Source organism: Tasmannia lanceolata, unplaced genomic scaffold (assembly GCF_043159265.1).
Source record: "Tasmannia lanceolata isolate RefF3 unplaced genomic scaffold, GAP_Taslan_0.1 ptg000015l, whole genome shotgun sequence".
NCBI classification, from domain to species: domain Eukaryota; kingdom Viridiplantae; phylum Streptophyta; class Magnoliopsida; order Canellales; family Winteraceae; genus Tasmannia; species Tasmannia lanceolata.
Genome location: NW_027518692.1, coordinates 59,960,103 through 59,980,306, shown reverse-complemented (window position 1 = coordinate 59,980,306; position 20,204 = coordinate 59,960,103). Strand labels below are relative to the sequence as shown.

At 39.3% G+C, this 20,204-nt stretch overlaps 1 protein-coding gene across 2 annotated transcripts; it reads left to right on the top strand.

The window, feature by feature from the left end:
- The first annotated feature begins 3,466 nt into the window (after window positions 1-3,466).
- On the top strand, window positions 3,467-19,759 carry LOC143846333 (uncharacterized). Of its 2 annotated transcripts, none has more exons than XM_077354763.1 (7): window positions 3,467-3,793; window positions 13,537-13,643; window positions 18,391-18,450; window positions 18,608-18,655; window positions 18,803-18,859; window positions 19,075-19,135; window positions 19,464-19,759. In XM_077354763.1, exons 2-7 carry the CDS (start codon window positions 13,575-13,577, stop codon window positions 19,502-19,504), a joined length of 336 nt encoding a protein of 111 aa, XP_077210878.1. In that variant the 5' UTR covers window positions 3,467-3,793; window positions 13,537-13,574; the 3' UTR covers window positions 19,505-19,759. The 2 variants fall into 2 exon arrangements, with proteins under 2 accessions (XP_077210878.1, XP_077210879.1); XM_077354764.1 differs by having other exon boundaries at window positions 3,468-3,691.
- The last annotated feature ends 445 nt before the right edge of the window (window positions 19,760-20,204 follow it).

Below are 20,204 nucleotides of genomic sequence, written 5' to 3'. Positions count from 1 at the left end.
CTGAGTCTCATCGAGACAGTCAATCAACGTCTTCACACTTTCACTCTTACTGAATCTATTATGGGAACGGTGCATTTGCCTCTTAAGTGGGGAGGTCAGAATGTGAGAATGAATGTCGTCAAAGGTGGTCACTACCCACTTCTCATCTCTTAGTTTTATGATCATCTTAGCTTTGCAATCCAATCTGACAGCTCGTCGTTCCCTCTTTTCCTTACCATCATCCACTTTCTTTCCCTTATACTTTTTCACCCCCTCTCTATCACACACAAATTTCCTTGAGTTCACAGCATTTGTTTTTTTAGAACTATTTGTACTGGATTTCCGTAATCCAAAACCAGTAGCCAGGGCATAAGAATTGTAGAATTCAAACGCAGACATCCAATCATCAAACACTTGGTTCACAAACGGCTTCTTCACACTACTATTCTCACTAATAGCCTTATTGGGTGTACTACCACCCTCATCTTCGTCATTTATATCAGTATCTGCCCATTCTATATTATCTTCAACCAGATTAACCTCATCATCAACCACAATTAGACCATGGGCGTCAACTTCTTCAATACCTAACCTGGAGGCTTGCGAGAAAGCATTATCAACAAAAGCAGACTGTGTACGGTCATTATCCTCGATACGTGACCCACACGGTTGCGAAGAGGTTGGTTCCATTTTCCTAGTAATTGAAAGAAGAGAAAAATAAGAATGTACTGACATGAAAGAAAAAATAAAGGCAGTGATATTTTCATGTTGAAAGAGAGTTAAAGCTATGTTCTTTCTGATAGTAAAACCCAATTTTCCCAGACATTAACACACCATAAACAATCAAACTGAAACCCTCCATTTTTTTTCTTTGAAGAATATTTAAAAACCCTTACTTTGAAAGTTACATCAGCTCTATTTTCTCTACTTGTGATAGTTACAGATAACAATAAAGAGAGTGGGTGCAATTAACTTTATGGGATTTGCTAGTCAATTTTGCAGAAAGCCACCTCAGGTCTCACTTGTTCACAAGAGGTAGCCATCTCAGATGAATTAAATGAATAAGACAAAAATATGCAATGAGGTGGCTCTTCTCTTCTGAAAAAGTGTGTGGCAATGGCTTTCTGTAAAATTGTCTACCAAGCCCCAAACTTTATTGGAAATATTTTGAATGAACAAAACTTACCCGGATCATTATAGATTTTATATCAAAAAGTTGAGCAAGTCTAAACTGAAGGGCGCCCTTACATAAATAAGGTGAAAGGGCGCCCCCATTGGTTGAAAGACAATTCCTAGAATGTTATCATTTCAAAAAGAAAAGAAAGTCCAAATGTTAGTAATAATTCGAGGAAAGTTGAGACTAGCTAAGAAAAAACTAGAAAATTTCCTGATAATCTTACTCTTGATAACCTCAAGAGCATTAATACATATTGTGTTTCATAAGAGATTAAGATAAACTCAAATCACCTAAGTTTACACATAATCGTTTTCCAGTGTTTATTCCACAAAAATCTATAAAAAAAAACAAACCAGAGAAAGAACAAAAAAACATTAAATTTCCACAGATCTTATTCTTGACATAAGAAATCATGATTCATAAGAGATTAACCTAAATTCAAAACACGAAACGCTACGTCGAATCGTTTTCTTGTAATTTTTCAAGACATTAATATAAACTCAAAAACACAGAAAGTTACAGAGAATCGATTTTTCCTGTAATCTTTGTCTGAAATTTGATAGAAACGAAAACAAAGTATGGAAAACTCACCTCGATCGTTGCTCCGTAGCGATGGATTTGGGTTTTTTTTACAGAACGAAATCGATTTGGAAGAAGGGGGTTTTTCTAGTTTCCAAATCCCACCCACTTGCAGCAGAGACCTTAGAGAGAGAGAGAGAGAGAGAGAGAGAGAGAGGTTCTGCGATGGAAAACCCACTTGAAAGGGGGTTTTTCATGCGATGGAAGAAGGGGGTTTTTCATGCGATGGGTTTCTTCAAGCTTTTAAAAAAAAGAGGGCATCTGCAACTGTTTGGGTTTCTTCAAGCTTAAACAAAAACGAGGGTTTGAAATCAGCCATTTGGGTTTTTCTATTTGAAATCTGCCATTTGCCATTTGGGTTTTTCTTCGCAAACAGCTAGTTGGGTTTTCTTTAAACCTTCATCGCAAACAGCTAGTTTGAACGAAACCTTCATCGCACCATATTCTCAAGAGAGAGAGAGAGAGAGAGAGAGAGAGAGAGAGAGAGAGAGAGAGAGAAGTTGGGCTTTTAAAAAAAAGAGGGCATCTGCAACTGTTTGGGTTTCTTCAAGCTTAAACAAAAACGAGGGTTTGAAATCAGCCATTTGGGTTTTTCTATTTGAAATCTGCCATTTGCCATTTGGGTTTTTCTTCACAAACAGCTAGTTGGGTTTTCTTTAAACCTTCATCGCACCTTCTTCGCAAACAACTAGTTGGAACGAAACCTTCATCGCACCATATTCTCAAGAAAGAGATACAGAGAGAGAGAGAGAGAGAGAGAGAGAGAAGTTGGGTTTTCTTTAAAAAATGAGAGAGAAGAAAGAGATACAGAGAGAGAGAGAGAGAGCGTTATGGTTTTAGAAAAACCCTCGATTTTATTACGACAAACAGAACGCACTTTGAAACGCACGCTTCAGCGCACCATTTTTTCGAACGCTTAAGCGCATAAACAGTTTTCTCATATATATATATATATATATATAGAGGAAAGTGTTTCTACTCGGTCCCCTAGATAAGCTTATCTACTCCTCCCTTTAAAAAAATACAGTGGGCCCACGCTGTTTGGATGATCCAAAGCATTCATTTGATAGGTCTTAACATGGATAGGGTGTGCCCAAAAAATCAGCACCAAAGGGTCATCCTAGCCCTTCGTTTTGTAGTGCCTTGTGGTGCCCAGAATGGACACATATAAACGTCCACGTTTATATGCGTCCATTTTGGACACGGTGTGCCCAACAAAACGAAGGGCTAGGATGACCCTTTGGTGCTGATTTTTTGGGCACACCCTATCTATGTTAAGACCTATCAAATGAATGCTTTGGATCATCCAAACAGCGTGGGCCCACTGTATTTTTTTAAAGGGAGGAGTAGATAAGCTTATCTAGGGGACCGAGTAGAAACACTTTCCTCTATATATATATATATATATATATATAGAGCTGGAGGCAGCAAACTAGGCATTCCAAACTAGATACCTAAGGTGTATTGCTTCAAGCAACCTTGCTTACTTGACTCTAACATTTGACACATGTACATCCAAGAAGAGAGGCTCGTAAGCATATGTGCCCTAAAACCCTCTATTCCTTCAAGGTTGATACGTCCCCACCCAGTGAACCATCCTTTGTGGGACCTACTGAACAGTTTTCAGCAACGGCACAAGGCATTGTTGTGGCCCGAGCATGGTAGCAGCGCGCGGGTCACAATTTGTAGCGTAGCCTCGCGGAACCACAAAACTACAAAGATGACGACAGCCTTCATTTTACCTCTTCCTCCGGCTAGCGGGGAGGGAGGAAGAGTTGTTCGGCAAACCTCCTCAACGCTAATTCCTTTCCTATTTTACCCCTAATACGAAAGGCAAATCACCAACCTTTAAAGCGGCATAAGAGGTAAAATCCCACAAATGAAGGGGGTTTTAAGCAAAGCCCTCTTTCCTAGAAATGAGCGGATTGGTACTAGTTGTTCGTCGATCTCATCAATGTAAGCATCTGTTTTTTTCCCTCATTTCTCTGAATCGATTTCTCTGCATATTCCTAGCTCGATTTTCACACCTAGGGTTTCAATTGCCAATTTCTATTCTATGTAAGCCTCTTTTTTTTTTTCATTTATTTTAATCAGATCGGAGTACCTTTCTTTCTTTCCAATCTATAATGTAGATCTGGTGTTTTTATTTTTTATTTTTTTGGTTGGATATTGTCTGTAATCTGCTCTTGTTCATCTCAGCATGATGTTTTTTTTTTTTCTTTCATATTATTCGGAAATTCCATGAATTTGTCCTTGATTATATTTTCTGATATGCTTGAATTTTAGGTTATGGGGGGTTAGACATATGAAATATAGATAGATTACAAAATTTCAAATGTGTGTGGCAGTATAAAAACCTATTTTTCAAAAAGTAATATAAGGCCCACTCCATAGGTTTGCTGGGCCACAACGTAAATAAAATCATTTTCATCGATCTATTGAAGTTTCCGATCTATATAGGGACTGCACATTATGGAAACTTCAATAGATTGGAGGATTAGGATCATCCTATGGACAACCTATTTCCAGTGTGGCCCAACAGATGGACGGTTCGGATCATCCTATGGAGTGGGCCGTACCTTACTTTTTAACACATCATATAAAATCTCTGTAGATTTGATGACGTCCAAACTCTGACCGCACGTGCTAGCCTGATAGAACCTGCGCTCACAGAGAAAGCGTCAGTGGACCCGGAGTTGTGGCTTCGGGTGGCCACTTCGACACTCTAGTCAGAGATGGATAATCATTAGGGGTGTAAACGAGCCGAGCCGAGCTTGGCCAGGCTCGGCTCGTTAAGCTAAAAGGTTAGGCTCGGGCTCGGCTCGGGCTCGAACCAGGCTCGGCTCGGTTCGGCTCGGCTAGGCTCGCGAGCCGCTCGCGAGCCTTATCGAGCTTGGCTGGTTTGCTATTTTAAAAAGAAACAGATGTCTCGCAAAGGTCGCTAGCAAAAAGAAAAAACTGGTTCGGTTATTTTAAAAAGAAAAAGTTGTCTGGCAAAGGTCGCTAGCAAAAAGGAAAAAGAAAAAAAAGTAATCATTATGGGGGAAAAAGTAAAATACCTAAAAGTAAAGTTTTAAATGAAAAACTACGAATAAAAGTTGGCAAGTTATGACAATTACTAAAAAAATACGAACAAAAGTTTGAAAATTATGACAATTACAGAAAAAAGTCATGATTATGTACAGCTGTTTCCTACTGTTTCCTACTCTATTATATTTAAATTATATTTATTACTATTACAATTACGGAAAAAATTATATTATATTTTATACGAGCCTTAACGAGCCGAGCCTGGCCTAAATCGGGCTCGGTTCGTTAAGCTTAACGAGCCTGGCAAGCCGGCTCGGCTCGGCTCGTTAAGGATTCGAGCCGAGCTCGAGCGAGCTTGCGAGCCCGAGCCAAAATTGACACCCCTAATAATCATAGATAAATGGACGATGGAATAGGGTGGAGGGCCAAGACAAGTTACCAGACTAAAGGGGAGAAGGAGAATTGATTTCCAATTGCCTTTGCTCGAGTGTGTAGACCCCTATTTATAGGGGTGGCGGCCCATGATCTTGAGAATATCCGTTTTTCCTTTGATTTAGCCCACGTGGGGCATGATGGACGGAGGATAAGTTTGTGGAGATTGTTGGTGGGATTTCCTAAAATATAGAAATTATAATGAATCTGTAGAGTTGCTTCAAGTTGCGTAATTGCTTTCCTTTAGACAAATTTCGCCCCCACCAATTGTGTGCAAAGGGGATCCTCGAATTGCCTCCAAGATACAATGAAGCCTTGTAGGAATGTCCTACAAATGTTTGATGACACTTTACACAAGTGGAATCAAACCCAAAACGCCTTTCAAGAACTTCAAGCCTTAAATAAAAGCACAAAAACTGTTTCTGCAGAGAACAGTCTTTGTATACTGTTTTATGTGTACTTTAACTTGAAAAACAGAGTAGGGAATTTTTTTTGAGAGAGAAAGAAAAAGTTCAGCAATAACTGAATTTCAATGTTTTAAAAAAGACAGATTTCTGCTCTTTTTATTGAGCATTAGATGTCTATTCATTAAGGGAAACATCCCTTCAAAACATCCCATAGATTGGTTTGAATTATGACCATTTGATCACATCCCTTCATGATTTAAGTAGTTTGGATCATGTACAAGGTGTCCCTTATGTTTGAAATTATTCATGATTGTTGGGAAGCAAAAGACATGAAGAAAGGTTGAAAAACGGAAGTTAAAAGCCATGTACATTTCTTCCCAACGGATAGTTTTTCAAACCGTCACTGTCGACCGGGCTACCGCGGTTGCCCTCCGGCATGCTGCTGTTCATTTTATTTTTTCATGATCCAAAGAACCGAGGTCGACCTCCGACACCTCCCTGGAAATTAATTAAGATTCCAGTAATCTATTCGCGGTCGCCTGCCCTCCCGCTGTCGTCCGCCCACACCGTACTAGAATTTGGTTCAATTTCCAGTAACTAATCTGCGGTCGCCCGGGATACCCCGATCGACCGGCCCTGTCTTAAAATTGTTTTTTATAATTAAAATAAAACTTAAGAAAATTCTTTTAATTTTCTCAACATCATTTTGCAAAATCTATAACAATTTGGTTTCCTGTGATACCGGGCGGAGATTACGAGATTGTGGCCTTGGCGGGACGTTTTGAATTTAAAAGCCGCGCCTCACGTTTAACAGCTGTCCGGATTGGTCGCTTGTGGGCGAGATTTTAGCGATTGTGTTTGGTTTGAACCTGTCGGTCGGTGTCGATCCGAAAGAATATGGTGTGGACGTGATGGTGAGATTCGGGGCCGATTGTAATCTTCAGGGCGCGAGTTGGTCTGGTTTGGCGTTGGAGAATGTCTTTAAGGGTCGGTATCGCGCGTACCGATTTTACCCTCAACAAGATTACATCTTGTTGAATGACACCTTATTTTCCAGTGGTTGGGAATCACCTTTGATTGATCACTTTGGTTGCCCAGAAATCACGCTGATCCGATGATCGTAACTTTCCATTTTTTATGATCTGTTGATTGTGTAGTTGGGATTGTCAAATCAGCTTCAATTTTTGGGCTGGTGGGGACCAAGGCTGGTTCCCACCAGGTGCATGGCCCGGATCATCTAATGGTGGGCCCATCATCCAAACCATTCATGGGCCCTATATCTTTTGTCTTATCTACGGGCAAGAAGCTCTCCTTCACACTCACCAAGTTCATGATCGGGGTGAATTGCAGTATCTGTTGGTTTTGCTTCCAACTATCCTATATCTTTTAAAAGATCCAGCACACAATTTCGCTGTGATATGATAATTTCCTTGAATCTCACCATTCAAAAAAAAAAAGTGACAATTTCCTTCTTCGAAAGGGCAACTGCTAAAAAGTATTGCAGATCTCTCAAGCCTTTTTTTTGGAATTCTTTGCCTAAAAATTCTTTTAGTCTTTTGGTTTCTAGTGTATGATTTCTTGTCATCACTATATCATCAACATATACAATGAGGCCAGTGAGATAGTTTTCCTCTCTTAATAAACTAAGCACAGTCAACATAACATTGTTTATATCATCACACTACTATATCTCTCAAACCAAGTCCATGGAGACCGTTTGCGATCATAAATGGATTTTCTTTAAGCGACGCCTTACCTTGATTTTTTGGAGGTTAAAATCCTGAAGGATGCATCATATATACTTACAACTGAAGATTCTCATTCAAAGGAGCATTCTTCACATTGAGTTGATATAGTGGCCTAGAATAATTCACAACAAGAGAAAGCAAAGCTCTAATAGAGTTCTTTTTTTGCTACAAGAGCAAAAGTCTCCTTGTAGTCCACTCCATAGGTCTATGTATAACCTTTTGCAACTAGCCTCGCCTTGAATCTCGTACTGCCTCTCTTCCCTACTTATGCACCCCCTCTCTTCTCTCTTCTTAAGAGAGGCAACAGAGGAAGAAAATGAGGGAGAAGAAAGATGACCAAATATGGCATGCCATAACGTAATTTGATCTTCCTTACTACTACCGAGTATGAACACTACTGGACTAACTTGCCAAAGGTCTTCCCTATGTTCTCAGCTGACGAAGCCTCGCTGCCCCCCACGCACCCTGGCAGCGGCTTGAGGGGATTTAGTAGTTACATTTCCTCCTACAAACAAATTGGGCACCAATCTCTAGGAGGGACAGGCCACTAGCGTCATGACCAAATACATTCATGTTTCTCGTGACTAGATCTTGAAACACATGACCAGGGAGAAATATCCCATAGTATTTCAATTGTTTGGTTAGACTAATGCCCAAAGGAAGTTTGCATTTAACTACAGAACATGAAGCACAAAAGGAAGGGTAAGGTGGTCACTAACCTTAATGCGTCCTTTCCCCAAGATTTTGGGCATGGGGCTGTCAGCTATAGTCATCTTATCTCATCCAAAAGAGAGCTGATATGAAAAGCTGATATGAAAAGACAAGGTTAGAAAAAATTGTCATATGATCAAAGAGACATGACGCGATAATCGAAGAGAGACTAGAAGAGGAGTGACTAGCATGGTTTGCAGAGTAACGAGTACTTGATTGAACAAATGTAGAGGAAGCATTTAAAGCCGACCTTCTAATTGAGATAGCAGCCGACGAAGATTCTCCAGCTCTTCTCAGGTTGGGATCCTCATATATGCGGTAAAAGAACAAGTAGGAGCGGTAGATGATGCCCAACACATTTGAGAAGATGTCAGAATAGTGGCAACAACCTTTGCATTTGATCGTTTCCCTTTGTTGAACCTTGTTAGCTTCCCAACTATCTCCTAATATGTTTCTTTCGCGTGTCAAGGTTCTCCATAGTGATCACACACTAACTGATACTTATCATTAGTCTTTCCGCCACTCCTAATAGAAGCCGCCATAGCCATGTGGTCCCAAATGGACTGCATAGCATTTTTGCTCCTTCACTCGAGGACCAGGGCAAAAATCTAGGAGGAGGGAACTCATGATCGAAGATTTGCTGTATGATAATTCTATACTCCTAGTTCTGACTTGCTAAGAACTCAAATATCCAGTTTAGCTTTGTCAATTTCCGATATTGTTTTGCACCATCTGGGTCCTTCCACTCAGGCGCCTGTAAATGATCCATCTCCTCCTACAAGTTCCGCAGTGTTGAGCAGTACACGGACTAGGGTTTCTCCCGCTGGCGAAGACCTGTCACTTCGTTTCGAAGCTGATATACCCCAGATGCATTGTGAACCTGGGAATAGGTCTCGTGCACACCATCCCAAGTCAGTTTCGTAGTCTCCAACAACATATAATTCTGTCTGGTTGGGTTTGTATTGAGTTCACAAGCCATGGCATAACCATCAAGTTTTCCTGTTCCCATCTCGACAATAAGGGTTTCGCCTATCCTTTTTTGAAAGGTAACGGTTTCTCAACTCAACTCAACTCAACTCAACAAAGCCTTTGTCCCAAACTAGTTGGGGTCGGCTAAATGAATCCTTTAGAAAAAATTCATGAAGCAGGTAAAAGGAATCTACCCGGCTCTAATCCTAGTTCTAATTGGGTTCTTCTACGTGGAGCATTTTCTTCTAATAAAATCAGAAAGTACAAAAAGTGGACAAGGAGTCCCACACGAAAACAACATCATAAAAGTGCAAAACATAGAAGATTGTGAAGGGTTTCGCCTATCCTCAATGTCTTTTCCTGGCCAATTAGACATCCTAGTTTCCCGCATCCACCAATATACTTCTTTGCATACTGAGCCCAAATTAGGAAGTTTGTCCCATCCAACTTTAATGTTGTAATCTTGATATCTCAGCATGAGTGGCCATAGTAGAACCAAATATGAAACTATCCGAATTCTTGCTTGAGGTTTATGAAATATTGATTGTAGACATTCTCAATTATCAACAAATCTACTATATTATTCTTTTGCAAATAAGGCAAATATAGGTCAAATCTCACCCAAAACAATAAAGGTGGAGTTTTCCTTAGGAATCTCAACCTCCTTAGAGCCAATTCAGATCTGGTTCTGATCTTTGAAGGATTATATTGGATCAAATATCTATGGGTAAGTAGTGTACTCAGTCCCCCAAAACAATACCATCATAATACAATCAGATCTGAATTTTTTTCAAGGTTTTGCAGCAAATGGAGCTTTGGGCTCTCAAGAGACCTAAGTAGAAAAATTCTAAAAAAGCATCAAAAGAAGCCATAAAAGCCTTCTATTAAATACCTCGATGATCATCTTCCCTTAATGGTTGATATGGCCGCTAATCCTAGTTGTATGACTTGATAATTGCCCGGGAAACCTTAAAACGATCAGTAGAAGAGCAAAAAACCTTGCGCTGATACCAATTTGCAGTTGGTGTTGAACTACGAGGAAGAAAAAGAAGGATCAAAGATTAGAGAAGAAGAGAACCGAAAGAGTAAGAGGAGTGGTGAGAAGTTCTGGAGCCTTTTTGTCTTACAAACCCACAAATTGTTTCCCCTATATATATATATATATATATATATATATATATATATATATATATATATATATATGAGAAAAGTGTTGGTGTGCTTAAGCGCACCATTTTTTTGGTGCGCTTAAGTGATTATAACGCCTCCCATTGGTTCGCTTAAGCATTAAGCAGGACCCAAACATTTAAACGAATGGGAGGCATTATAACCACTTAAGCGCACCAACATATTCCTTTCTCTCTCTCTCTCTCTCTCTCTCTATATATATATATATATATATATATATATGAGATTTGTGGACAAAACGTGTCTATCCATATTTGCCCCCACTTTTGGAGGGGTTAAGATGATCCAATGGAGCTGATTTTTTGTACACACCCTATCTATGATGGGGCCTTTCAAATGAATGCTTCGGATCATCCTAACAATGTGGGCCCCTTATGTTTTGTGAGAGCCACCTCATATAAGCTATATGAGGGCACCCTCAGGAACTCTATTCTCATATATATATATATATATATATATATATATATATATATATATATAGGGGAAATGAAGTATGTGCAGCTGCACAGATAAGCTATTTGTGCATGGCTCACAAACCATAGTAGGGGCCACATTTTTGGGGAGATCCAAAGCATTCATTTGGAAGGCCCTTCCATGGATAGGGTGTGTACCAAAAATCAGCCCTATCGGATCATCCTAACCCAATCAAAGTTGGAGGGGAAACTGGATAGACACTGTTTCTGCCCATTTTTTCCCTCCACAAATGGCAGGGTTAGGATGATCCTAAAGGGCTGATTTTTGGTACACATCCTATCCATTGAAGGACCTTCCAAATGAATGCTTTGGATCCCCCAAAAAATGTGGCCCCCACTATGGTTTGTGCAGCCATGCACAAATAGCTTATCTGTGTAGCCATGCACATACTTCATTTCCTCATATATATATATATATATATATATATATATATATATATATATATATATATATATATAGAGAGAGAGAGAGAGAGAGAGAGAGAGAGAGAGAGAGAGAGAAGTGTTCCTGCGCAACTGAACAGGGAGCTCCCTGCGCTTAAGTGGCTTAAAAAGCCACCGATTGGTCGCTTTTTTTTGGACCCTGCAAAGGTGGACCCGTCATACGAACCAATCGGTGGCCTTTTAAGCCACTTAAGTGTAGGGAAGCTCCCTACGCAGCTGCGCAGAAACACTTTCCTCATATATATATTAATGGAAGAGCAAAATCTATTACAAGTAGTTTTGATAGGCCTCTCCATAAAACCCATACAATAAGCTCACACGCTCACTCACATTCACACATCAACTAGAATCATATGAATCTCGTATATGATAAGAATTCAGTAGTAAAATACTATCACATCAATTCCTTCACTTAGGTGCCACTCAAGATCATGCTCAGCTCCCCTTCAATTGTAATCGTATGAGATATATCACACGATTATAAAGAAATTACTTGTGCACTTAAGATTCTTGGTTCCTTGTGATGCCAAGAATTTTAGCAGCTGCACATGTTATTAGGATTCATTAAGAGCATATTTATCATATTTTACCAAATGTATACATATTTCAAACCTGGGCATATCCAACATACGCCTTTGGATGCTCCAGTGAGAAGAAGTGACTCGTGCCAAGTTGGAGTAAAAAGAGCTAGGGCCAGACCGAAAACAACTTGGGTAGAAACAGTGAGGAAAGACTTGATGGCTAGGAACATAACAGAGAACATGACCTTGGATAGGAGAGAATGGAAGAAAATGATACCTGTAGACGAACCCAACTAGTGTCAGGATTAGACTTAGTCAATTTGAGCCGGGTATATTCTTTCACCTTCTTCATGAAAATCTTCTAAAGGATTCATTAGCCGACCCCAACTAGTTTGGGACAAAGGCTTAGTTGAGTTGAGTTGAGTATACATATTTCAAACCTGTTCAGAGATACCTACAGGTAACACCGTCCGTTCTCCATTTTCATGACTTTCTAAAAGTGTGTATAAAGCTATAATTTTATAGTATCAAGTAACACCGCCTAGTCCATCAAGTTCTGTCCTCTTTAAGTACGTGGGTCGCAAGGAAAACAAAATATTGAACTTTTCCAATCAAGAAAACTTGAACCAAAGACCAAGCTGAAGTAGGACAATAATTCTGCCTCTCCACAGATGAATATGTTGACTTTAAGTTGATTGCCCAAAATAAGCTTTCTAAGGAAAATCTGAAACCACAATCATTCAAAATTCTCTCTGTTTTGCTACCAGGCTTCTTTCTCTTCAAATAAGAAGGAGGAAGAGCTCATTAGTCAATTTGGAAGGCGAAAAGAGCCATGGGCTCGCTCATCGAAGAGGATATTGAAATTAAAACTTTGAATTCAGTTAATTTCTTGAACTTATGGTTATGGTATGATCATTATTAGAAAAAATAAATAACCTATCTAGGTCTCATGAAAATCATTATATGATTGCATTCATCTTCTCATATTATCTTTTGGGGAAAAGGATAGGAAGGAGGGATCAGGAGAGGAGACAATGGCATTTAAAGAAGAAAAGAACTCAGAACACAAGTCCATGGAGGAATCACTTGCTAGATTATGTGAAATTTAGAAAATGGGGAAGTCAAAACACCTAAATGGCTAAATCAAGATCATCTGAGAAGGATTACAATGGTTGATAGAGAATCAGTTAAAACATTGCTCGGATCTTATAGAATTATATTTGATTTGATGGAGACTCAGTTAAAGCTTGATGGAGAACCCAAATTTACCCTCTCTTCTGTTTCAAAAAACTCTCTCTCTCTCTCTCTCTATATATATATATATATATATATATATATATACACACACACACACACACTGAAGATATTATCATCAGATGTCTAAAGTAAGTGTCTATCTTCAAAAATATTAAACAGGTTGCAGATATAATGCATTATAGAAGCCAGATCTGTGACTTGTGTGTAACTAGGTCAGTGGACTGGGAATTTTATTTTTGCTGAAACTACCCTTTTCCTATTTTTGATTCATTTATGCATCAACTTAAGTAATCTTTTCATTGCGTACCATTTCTGAGATTAAACTGTCTCTTCATGTTTCACCATGACCCTCCTTTTTACAAGCCTTTTGGATGGAAAGTGTCTTCACCGCACTGAGATCATTTTTTTAGTGGAAAATTATATTAACTTAGGAAAAGCAATAAGGAAACTGAGAATGCTGAGATCATATTTATCAACCTTCTGCTACAATTTTTTGGTTTCATGCTCTCATGAGTTATTTCAAATATTTATCATATCTGAATTTTCACAATTTTTTGTTTGCGGTGGATGGTGGAAAATTTTAATTGCGATGAATATGAAACAAACACTTTGCTTTTGCAGCTGATATATTAGAGTAGTCCAAGTGCAATGTGTCAAGCATGAATGCCAATGATGCCAAAGAGCAAGACAAAAGTGAGGAACCTGCAATGCCTGCATCTGAGGAGAAGGTATTACACATTAGACTTGCCATATTTGTGGTAATTCACACCATTGCTTATGAAATTCGTTGATTAGGCCATGCTCCAAAAATCCACCCAAATGAACAATCTTGTTCGTCCAATCAGAGACTGCAAATGGATGGTTAATTCAAAAAACGGCCGGTGGTTTACATGAATGGACGTAAGTCTGTTTATCAAATAGTTATGCTGCCCCACCAGCAAGATATTTGAGCAAAGGCTCATCTACAATGGATGCCACTCAATGGCCATCTCCATTGGGATTGGGGTTGGTTACATACTTTCATAGTATGGAGAATCCCATCATGATATTAGTGAGAATCCCATGAGATTCGTTCTCCATGTAATTTTATCTATCCTCACCAACAATCATGTTATCTCAACAACTTACAAACATTAGCTGTAATCTTTGTAACCTTGTCACTGTAAAAACTATAAATATAACATCTTGTGTCTCGCATTCAGAGCATATTCAGGCGAAAGAATTGGGTTTTGACTTTTGGCACTATAAGTAGTGTGAAGAGGCACCTGTGAAGGTGTTCCTTGATTTGTTTGCAGTGGTTGTGAAGAAGTAAGGTTCTATGAAGGAATGCTTTAGGTGGAGGGAGGACAAGATTTCATGGAAGTTGAACTTTAGAAGGAACTTCTTTGGTAGAGAGATACCCAGGATGGCAAGGTTAATAGTGATGCTAGAGAACTGCTATTAAGAGGCCAGATAAGATAAAAGAGAGTGGAGCTTGCCAGCGCCGCCCAGGGTATGCGCATCTGGATGGACTGCCTTTCTTGACAAAATATTGATAGTGGACCACCTGCGCAACTGACACATGCTGATCATCAACTATTGTGAACTATGTGTTGAGGCAGGAGAGAGTAGACCATATGTTTCTCCATTGTAGTTTGGCCAGGGAAGTTTGTAGTAGAATTTTGTGTAGATTTGGCATGTTGTGGGTCTTCCTATATTTTTTTTTTTTGAATTGTCTTTCCTTCTAGACTCATTACCTCTTGTAGTGCTAGTCATTACTCTCATGGTGGAAGAAAGGGGAGATCCTTTGTAAACGACAGTTCTTGCTATGATATGGGACCATGGAAGTGAGTAATGCTTGAATCTTTAGAGTCTCGATAAAAAGTGTTCGGCTCATTTTCTTAAAGGTGATAACTTTAACCACATCTTGGGTGAGGACCTTTCCAAGCTTCAGGTCCCTGTCAGCATTCGGCCTTTAGAACAAGTGGAAAGATATTTGTGCCAGTTTCGAGCAGGTGATCATGATTTCCCAGGATTGGGAGCCTCCGGGTCCAGGTCAGCTGCAGCTTAATTTTGATGGGTCTAGTATGGTAAACTCTAGATTGGCTGCAATAGAGGAGTTCTTAGAGACGAGAGTGGGTCAATGAGGTGGGCTTTTCTCGGCTCCCATTGAGATTATTGACTCCAACGAGGTGGAAGTTAGAGCGGTCCTCTAGGGTATCAGGATGCTAGAGAGCAGCATCTTGGACCTAGTCATAGTACCCTCAATGTGATAATAAAGGTGGTTCAAGTGGTCCCTTGCCCCCCATGGAGATTTTCTCTATGCTTTGATGAGATTCGGGACCGAGTGGCTAGCTCATCTATTTCCTTCCACCGTGTCAGAAGGTCAGCAAATAGCGACGCCAATAGGCTAGCTAGAGTAGACGTATCTAAGGAGAGCTTAGAGATGTTTGATTTTCTCCATCCTTGACAGCTTCCTTTGTTGTTTGTTTGTTTCTTGCTTTTTCTTCTTGTCTCGTCCATCTCGGTCGTGGGGTTTTCCCATTCTTTTCTCTCGTCAATATAATTCTTTATCATTAAATAAACGTCTCATGCCTTGCCATTTAATGGGTGAAATATATTACAGTAAATCAACTATTTACATGGTATCAGAGCCTCTAAGACAATGCCGGGTTGATGTTATAAGTGTTTTGTGGGACTTTCCTGATGATGGAAAGCGTCCTGGGATGTGGATGGAGGAAGCCTACATGCAGTTTTTATTTCTTCTTTTATGTTTTTTTGGGATTCAGGAGTATGCTCCTAGACCATCATACTATGTAATCACTAGAGGGACTACTGGTCCCCATGCAAATTCCATGGTATGAATATATCAAGTCACTTTAAAAAAAAAGAAAGAAGACACATGTCCAAAACTACACCTATGTTTAAATCTTTCTCTCTCTCCCTCCCTCTCTCTCTCACTCCCCTTTCTCCATTATCAAGCAATGGTATCCTCCTCCGAATGTCCTTCCTCCTCCACCGCACCTACTCTATTCTCACACCTCCTTAAATCACAAATAATAGTCACCTCATTTTCATCAAAGTCGGTCTCAAAACTTCCTCATATGGTAACTTCAGTTCATTCATATCCTAAAGGGATGTGATCTTGAAGGCTATGTCAATAGCTCCTTTCCCTACCCTATGAAGTATCTCCCATCTTCCCACCTCCGTAATTATCAATCTGGCTCATGAAGCCTGGTAGAAGCAAGACCAATAGGCTAGCTAGAGCAGACGTATCTAAGCAGAGCTTAGAGATGTTTGATTTTCTCCATCCTTGACAGCTTCCTTTGTTGTTTGTTTGTTTCTTGCTTTTTCTTCTTGTCTCGACCATCTCGGTCGTGGGGTTTTCCCATTCTTTTCTCTCGTCAATATAATTCTTTATCATTAAATAAACGTCTCATGCCTTGCCATTTAATGGGTGAAATATATTACAGTAAATCAACTATTTACATGGTATCAGAGCCTCTAAGACAATGCCGGGTTGATGTTATAAGTGTTTTGTGGGACTTTCCTGATGATGGAAAGCGTCCTGGGATGTGAATGGAGGAAGCCTACATGCAATTTTTATTTCTTATTTTATGTTTTTTTGGGATTCAGGAGTATGCTCCTAGACCCTCGTTCACTAGAGGGACTACTGGTCCCCATGCAAATTCCATGGTATGAATATATCAAGTCACTTTTAAAATAAAAAAAACGACATATGTCCAAAACTACACCTATGTTTAAATCTCTCTTTCCCTCCCTCTCTCTCTCACTCCCCTTTCTCCATTATCAAGCAATGGTATCCTCCTCCGAATGTCCTTCCTCCTCCACCGCACCTACTCTATTCTCACACCTCCTTAAATCACAAATAATACTCACCTCATTTTCATCAAAGTCGGTCTCAAAACTTCCTCATATGGTAACTTCAGTTCATTCATATCCTAAAGGGATGTGATCTTGAAGGCTATGTCAATAGCTCCTTTCCCTACCCTATGAAGTATCTCCCATCTTCCCACCTCCGTAATTATCAATCTGGCTCATGAAGCCTGGTAGAAGTAAGATCAAATACTATTGGTAGGTATCTTATCAAGGTCGGCTTGGCTTGCCCTTGAACTATAGTTCTCTGCCCGTTCAACTCTCAGGCATGAGGTACATAACTTGCAAAAAGGTGCCATGATGATGGCCGCTTATCTCCATCTTGTGAAAACATTGTCCGACAGTCTTGTGGCCTCTGAACAAATCATTCCTGAAATGTTCCTTCAACAACTCATACTTGACATTCTTTGTACTGAGAATGATTCCATTTATTCCCCCACATACTGCCACTATCGATGACACCCCCATGGAGGATTTTCAGGCCCATTTGTTGGTTTTTGAACACCACTTGGAACAGCAAGAAGTTCCTTTCAATATATCCTCTCTCTCCGTTAAAGTTGGTACCCGGTCTCATGGCCATCCATCTTCACAACAATAGTTCTCTCCAGCCTCTTGAGGACGTGTAAAGAATACCCGAGCCGTGGCAGGATGGCATGCTGCTCATCACATTCGGGCCAATAATCCACATGGACCATATCAACTCTGTGGATTGAACAATCACACTGTGATCACATGTTGGTATCGATTCCATCTGCTTGGATGGCCACTCCAACATCATATCCATATCAGAATTCGTATCGGATTCGGGTGTTTCCAACCATCTTACTGTAGACTTGGCCAACCTCAATCTGCAATCTAAGTGTAATGGGCATGATTCCATCAAAATAGGTATTGGTCAAAGACATAAGATCTCTCAATCTGTTCTATCACACATATATATATTTGTTTTAGAACTGTCTCCCAATTTACTAATGACATTGATGCTTTCTTTGAATTCTATCATAACTTCTCCATTATGAAGGATCACAAGTTGTGAATAGAGGTGCTTTGGAGACCTATTAAGGGCGGCCTCTATTGCCTGGAGCAATTATCATCCCAAATCGTCGTATTTAAATCTGATGTATATGGTTACAAATAGTATGTTTACTTCATTCATGCTTTTAGTCATTTTTTTGAAGTCATGCTTTTAGTCTTTACGCTTGAATGTTTCCCATTTCGAACAAATCTGATGCTTTTTCTATGTTTGTCCTATTTAAATCAAATGTTGAAAATATTCTTAACTGCAAAATCAAGTACTACAAAATGATGATGGTCTCGAATACAAAATGTTTAAGCCATTCTTAGATGCCCACGGTATCTCTCATCAGAATTCATGCCCCTACACCTGTGAACAAAATGGCTTAAAAGCATAGACACATTGTTGAAACTGGTTTAACACTCATGTCTACTTCTATTCCTGCTTCCTATTAGGAGATTGCTTTTTTCACTGGTGTCTTTCTAATAAACTGTAACATCTTTCTCTCCCTCAATGTTAGGACGTCATATTTCAAGTGTGACGGGTTATTAAACTAATGGTATCTGGAATCCTGTTCTTTGAAGGAGGAAATAATCAAGAAAAAGTATGGAGGCATTAAACCCAAGAAACCACCTCTCATAAAGGTAATGTGAAACTTTCTTCTCGTTTGTAATATGAAATCACTAATTCCACTACATCATGCATTTTAACTATTTTAAGGCCTAACTAATATCTTATCTGGTCAATTGCATGTCAGCGTTGTATTTCAAAGCATGATTTTTTCACCATCTTTTACCTCAGGACAATGAACGTGCCTACTTCGATTCTGCAGATTGGGCATTGAGAAAGGTATTTATGTGGTATCTCATTTTTGTTAAGAAAAAAATACCTATACAAGACTAGCCATAGACAGTGAACTTCAAAAAAGGAGTTTGAGTAGGTCATACATTGAGTTAAGTACCTAATGTCTCTTAGCATATTTGGATGTTTCAATAGCAAGGTGCACCGGTAGAGGCGCCTGAAGGATCTGAGGCTCTTCCACCAAAATTGCAGGTATTGATATTGGGCATTTGCTTGTGCTGGTGTTGTCTCTCCTGCTTAGTTTATGGTGTCATTCAATTTTTAATCTTAATGTCAGTCCCATGTATTATATTTTAAGTTAGCTTCTGCTTATAATAGTTCATTTTGTGCCAAATCAATACTGTGTATTACTGTATTTTGGTTCTGATGGCTACCTCTTTCTCTTTTGTTTTCTTGTTTTTTTTTAGCCCACACCAAGCCAACAAACCAGTTCCAGGCGATCTCCGAGTTCTCTTGCCGATGGTGAAGGTAATGCATATGATTACTTGATTGGTATTCAAGCGCTGGAGCTGTTTAAAACTTCCCGCTCATGTCGACTCGGTTTAAACTTGACTGAGTTATTGTCCGAGTCTGAGTTTTGCTCTAGCAAATCAATCAAAACTTCTTTGACTCACCCGAGTTGTTAAAAAATTAATCGGGTCAATCATTGACTCCACTAGTCAGATCATTTGTACCTCGGCCGAGTTCTCATCTGATTTTGAGTTTTTAAACACTACTCTTTTCAAATATGTTTATTATTTTCTTCTTGATTCTTATTCACTGAGAATAGTTTCATCATACATTCTTTCTTTCGTAGATGGAGGCAATGCTGCTTTTGGGGATCCAAACAATGAGTAATGTCTGGCAAATTTTTTACATCGGCTCTGTTGACAATATTTCTGATATCTGTCGACAATATATTTCTATCTTCTTCTTCTTCTTCTTCTTTGTTTGCTGTATCAATGAATAAGCAAAGCAAATAATTTTTTGTATTTCCCATAAGAAGGAATACTATGGCATTTCTGCCTCTGAGACACTATTGCTAATAGCAATTTCATGTGTGCTGAGTTTTTTAATCTCGATATTTAATCGATTGTTCAATCATTTGATTCATGTGGAACACTACTGCATGCACTGTTATTGCTATTTTTTCTGTAGATTGAAATATATGGATTGCATCTGTGTGTAAGGCTATTCAATTTGTACTCTCTTTTTTCAAATCTATGGGATGCATCTATATTTCTGAAACTTTGCCATCAAATTAACAAAGCGAGAGAAGTTGGCAGGTTGTCATAACTGAAAAATGGTGCCTACATTGTGAGATGTGGGTCCTAAACTGGTTCCCACCATTTCATACTAATGAGATGGGAAACAAACTTAACTGGTAGTTAATGCCACTCCCTCGCCCTGGAAAGAGACTCATGGCTATTGAGATCTTTCCTAACAACTAGCCAGCATATACACACTGTAGGCATGATTACTGATCGAAATCCTTCATCGCTGAGGTTCTGCCAAGGAAAAAACTAAGCAAGGCTTCTCATTCTCGCTCTAACAAACG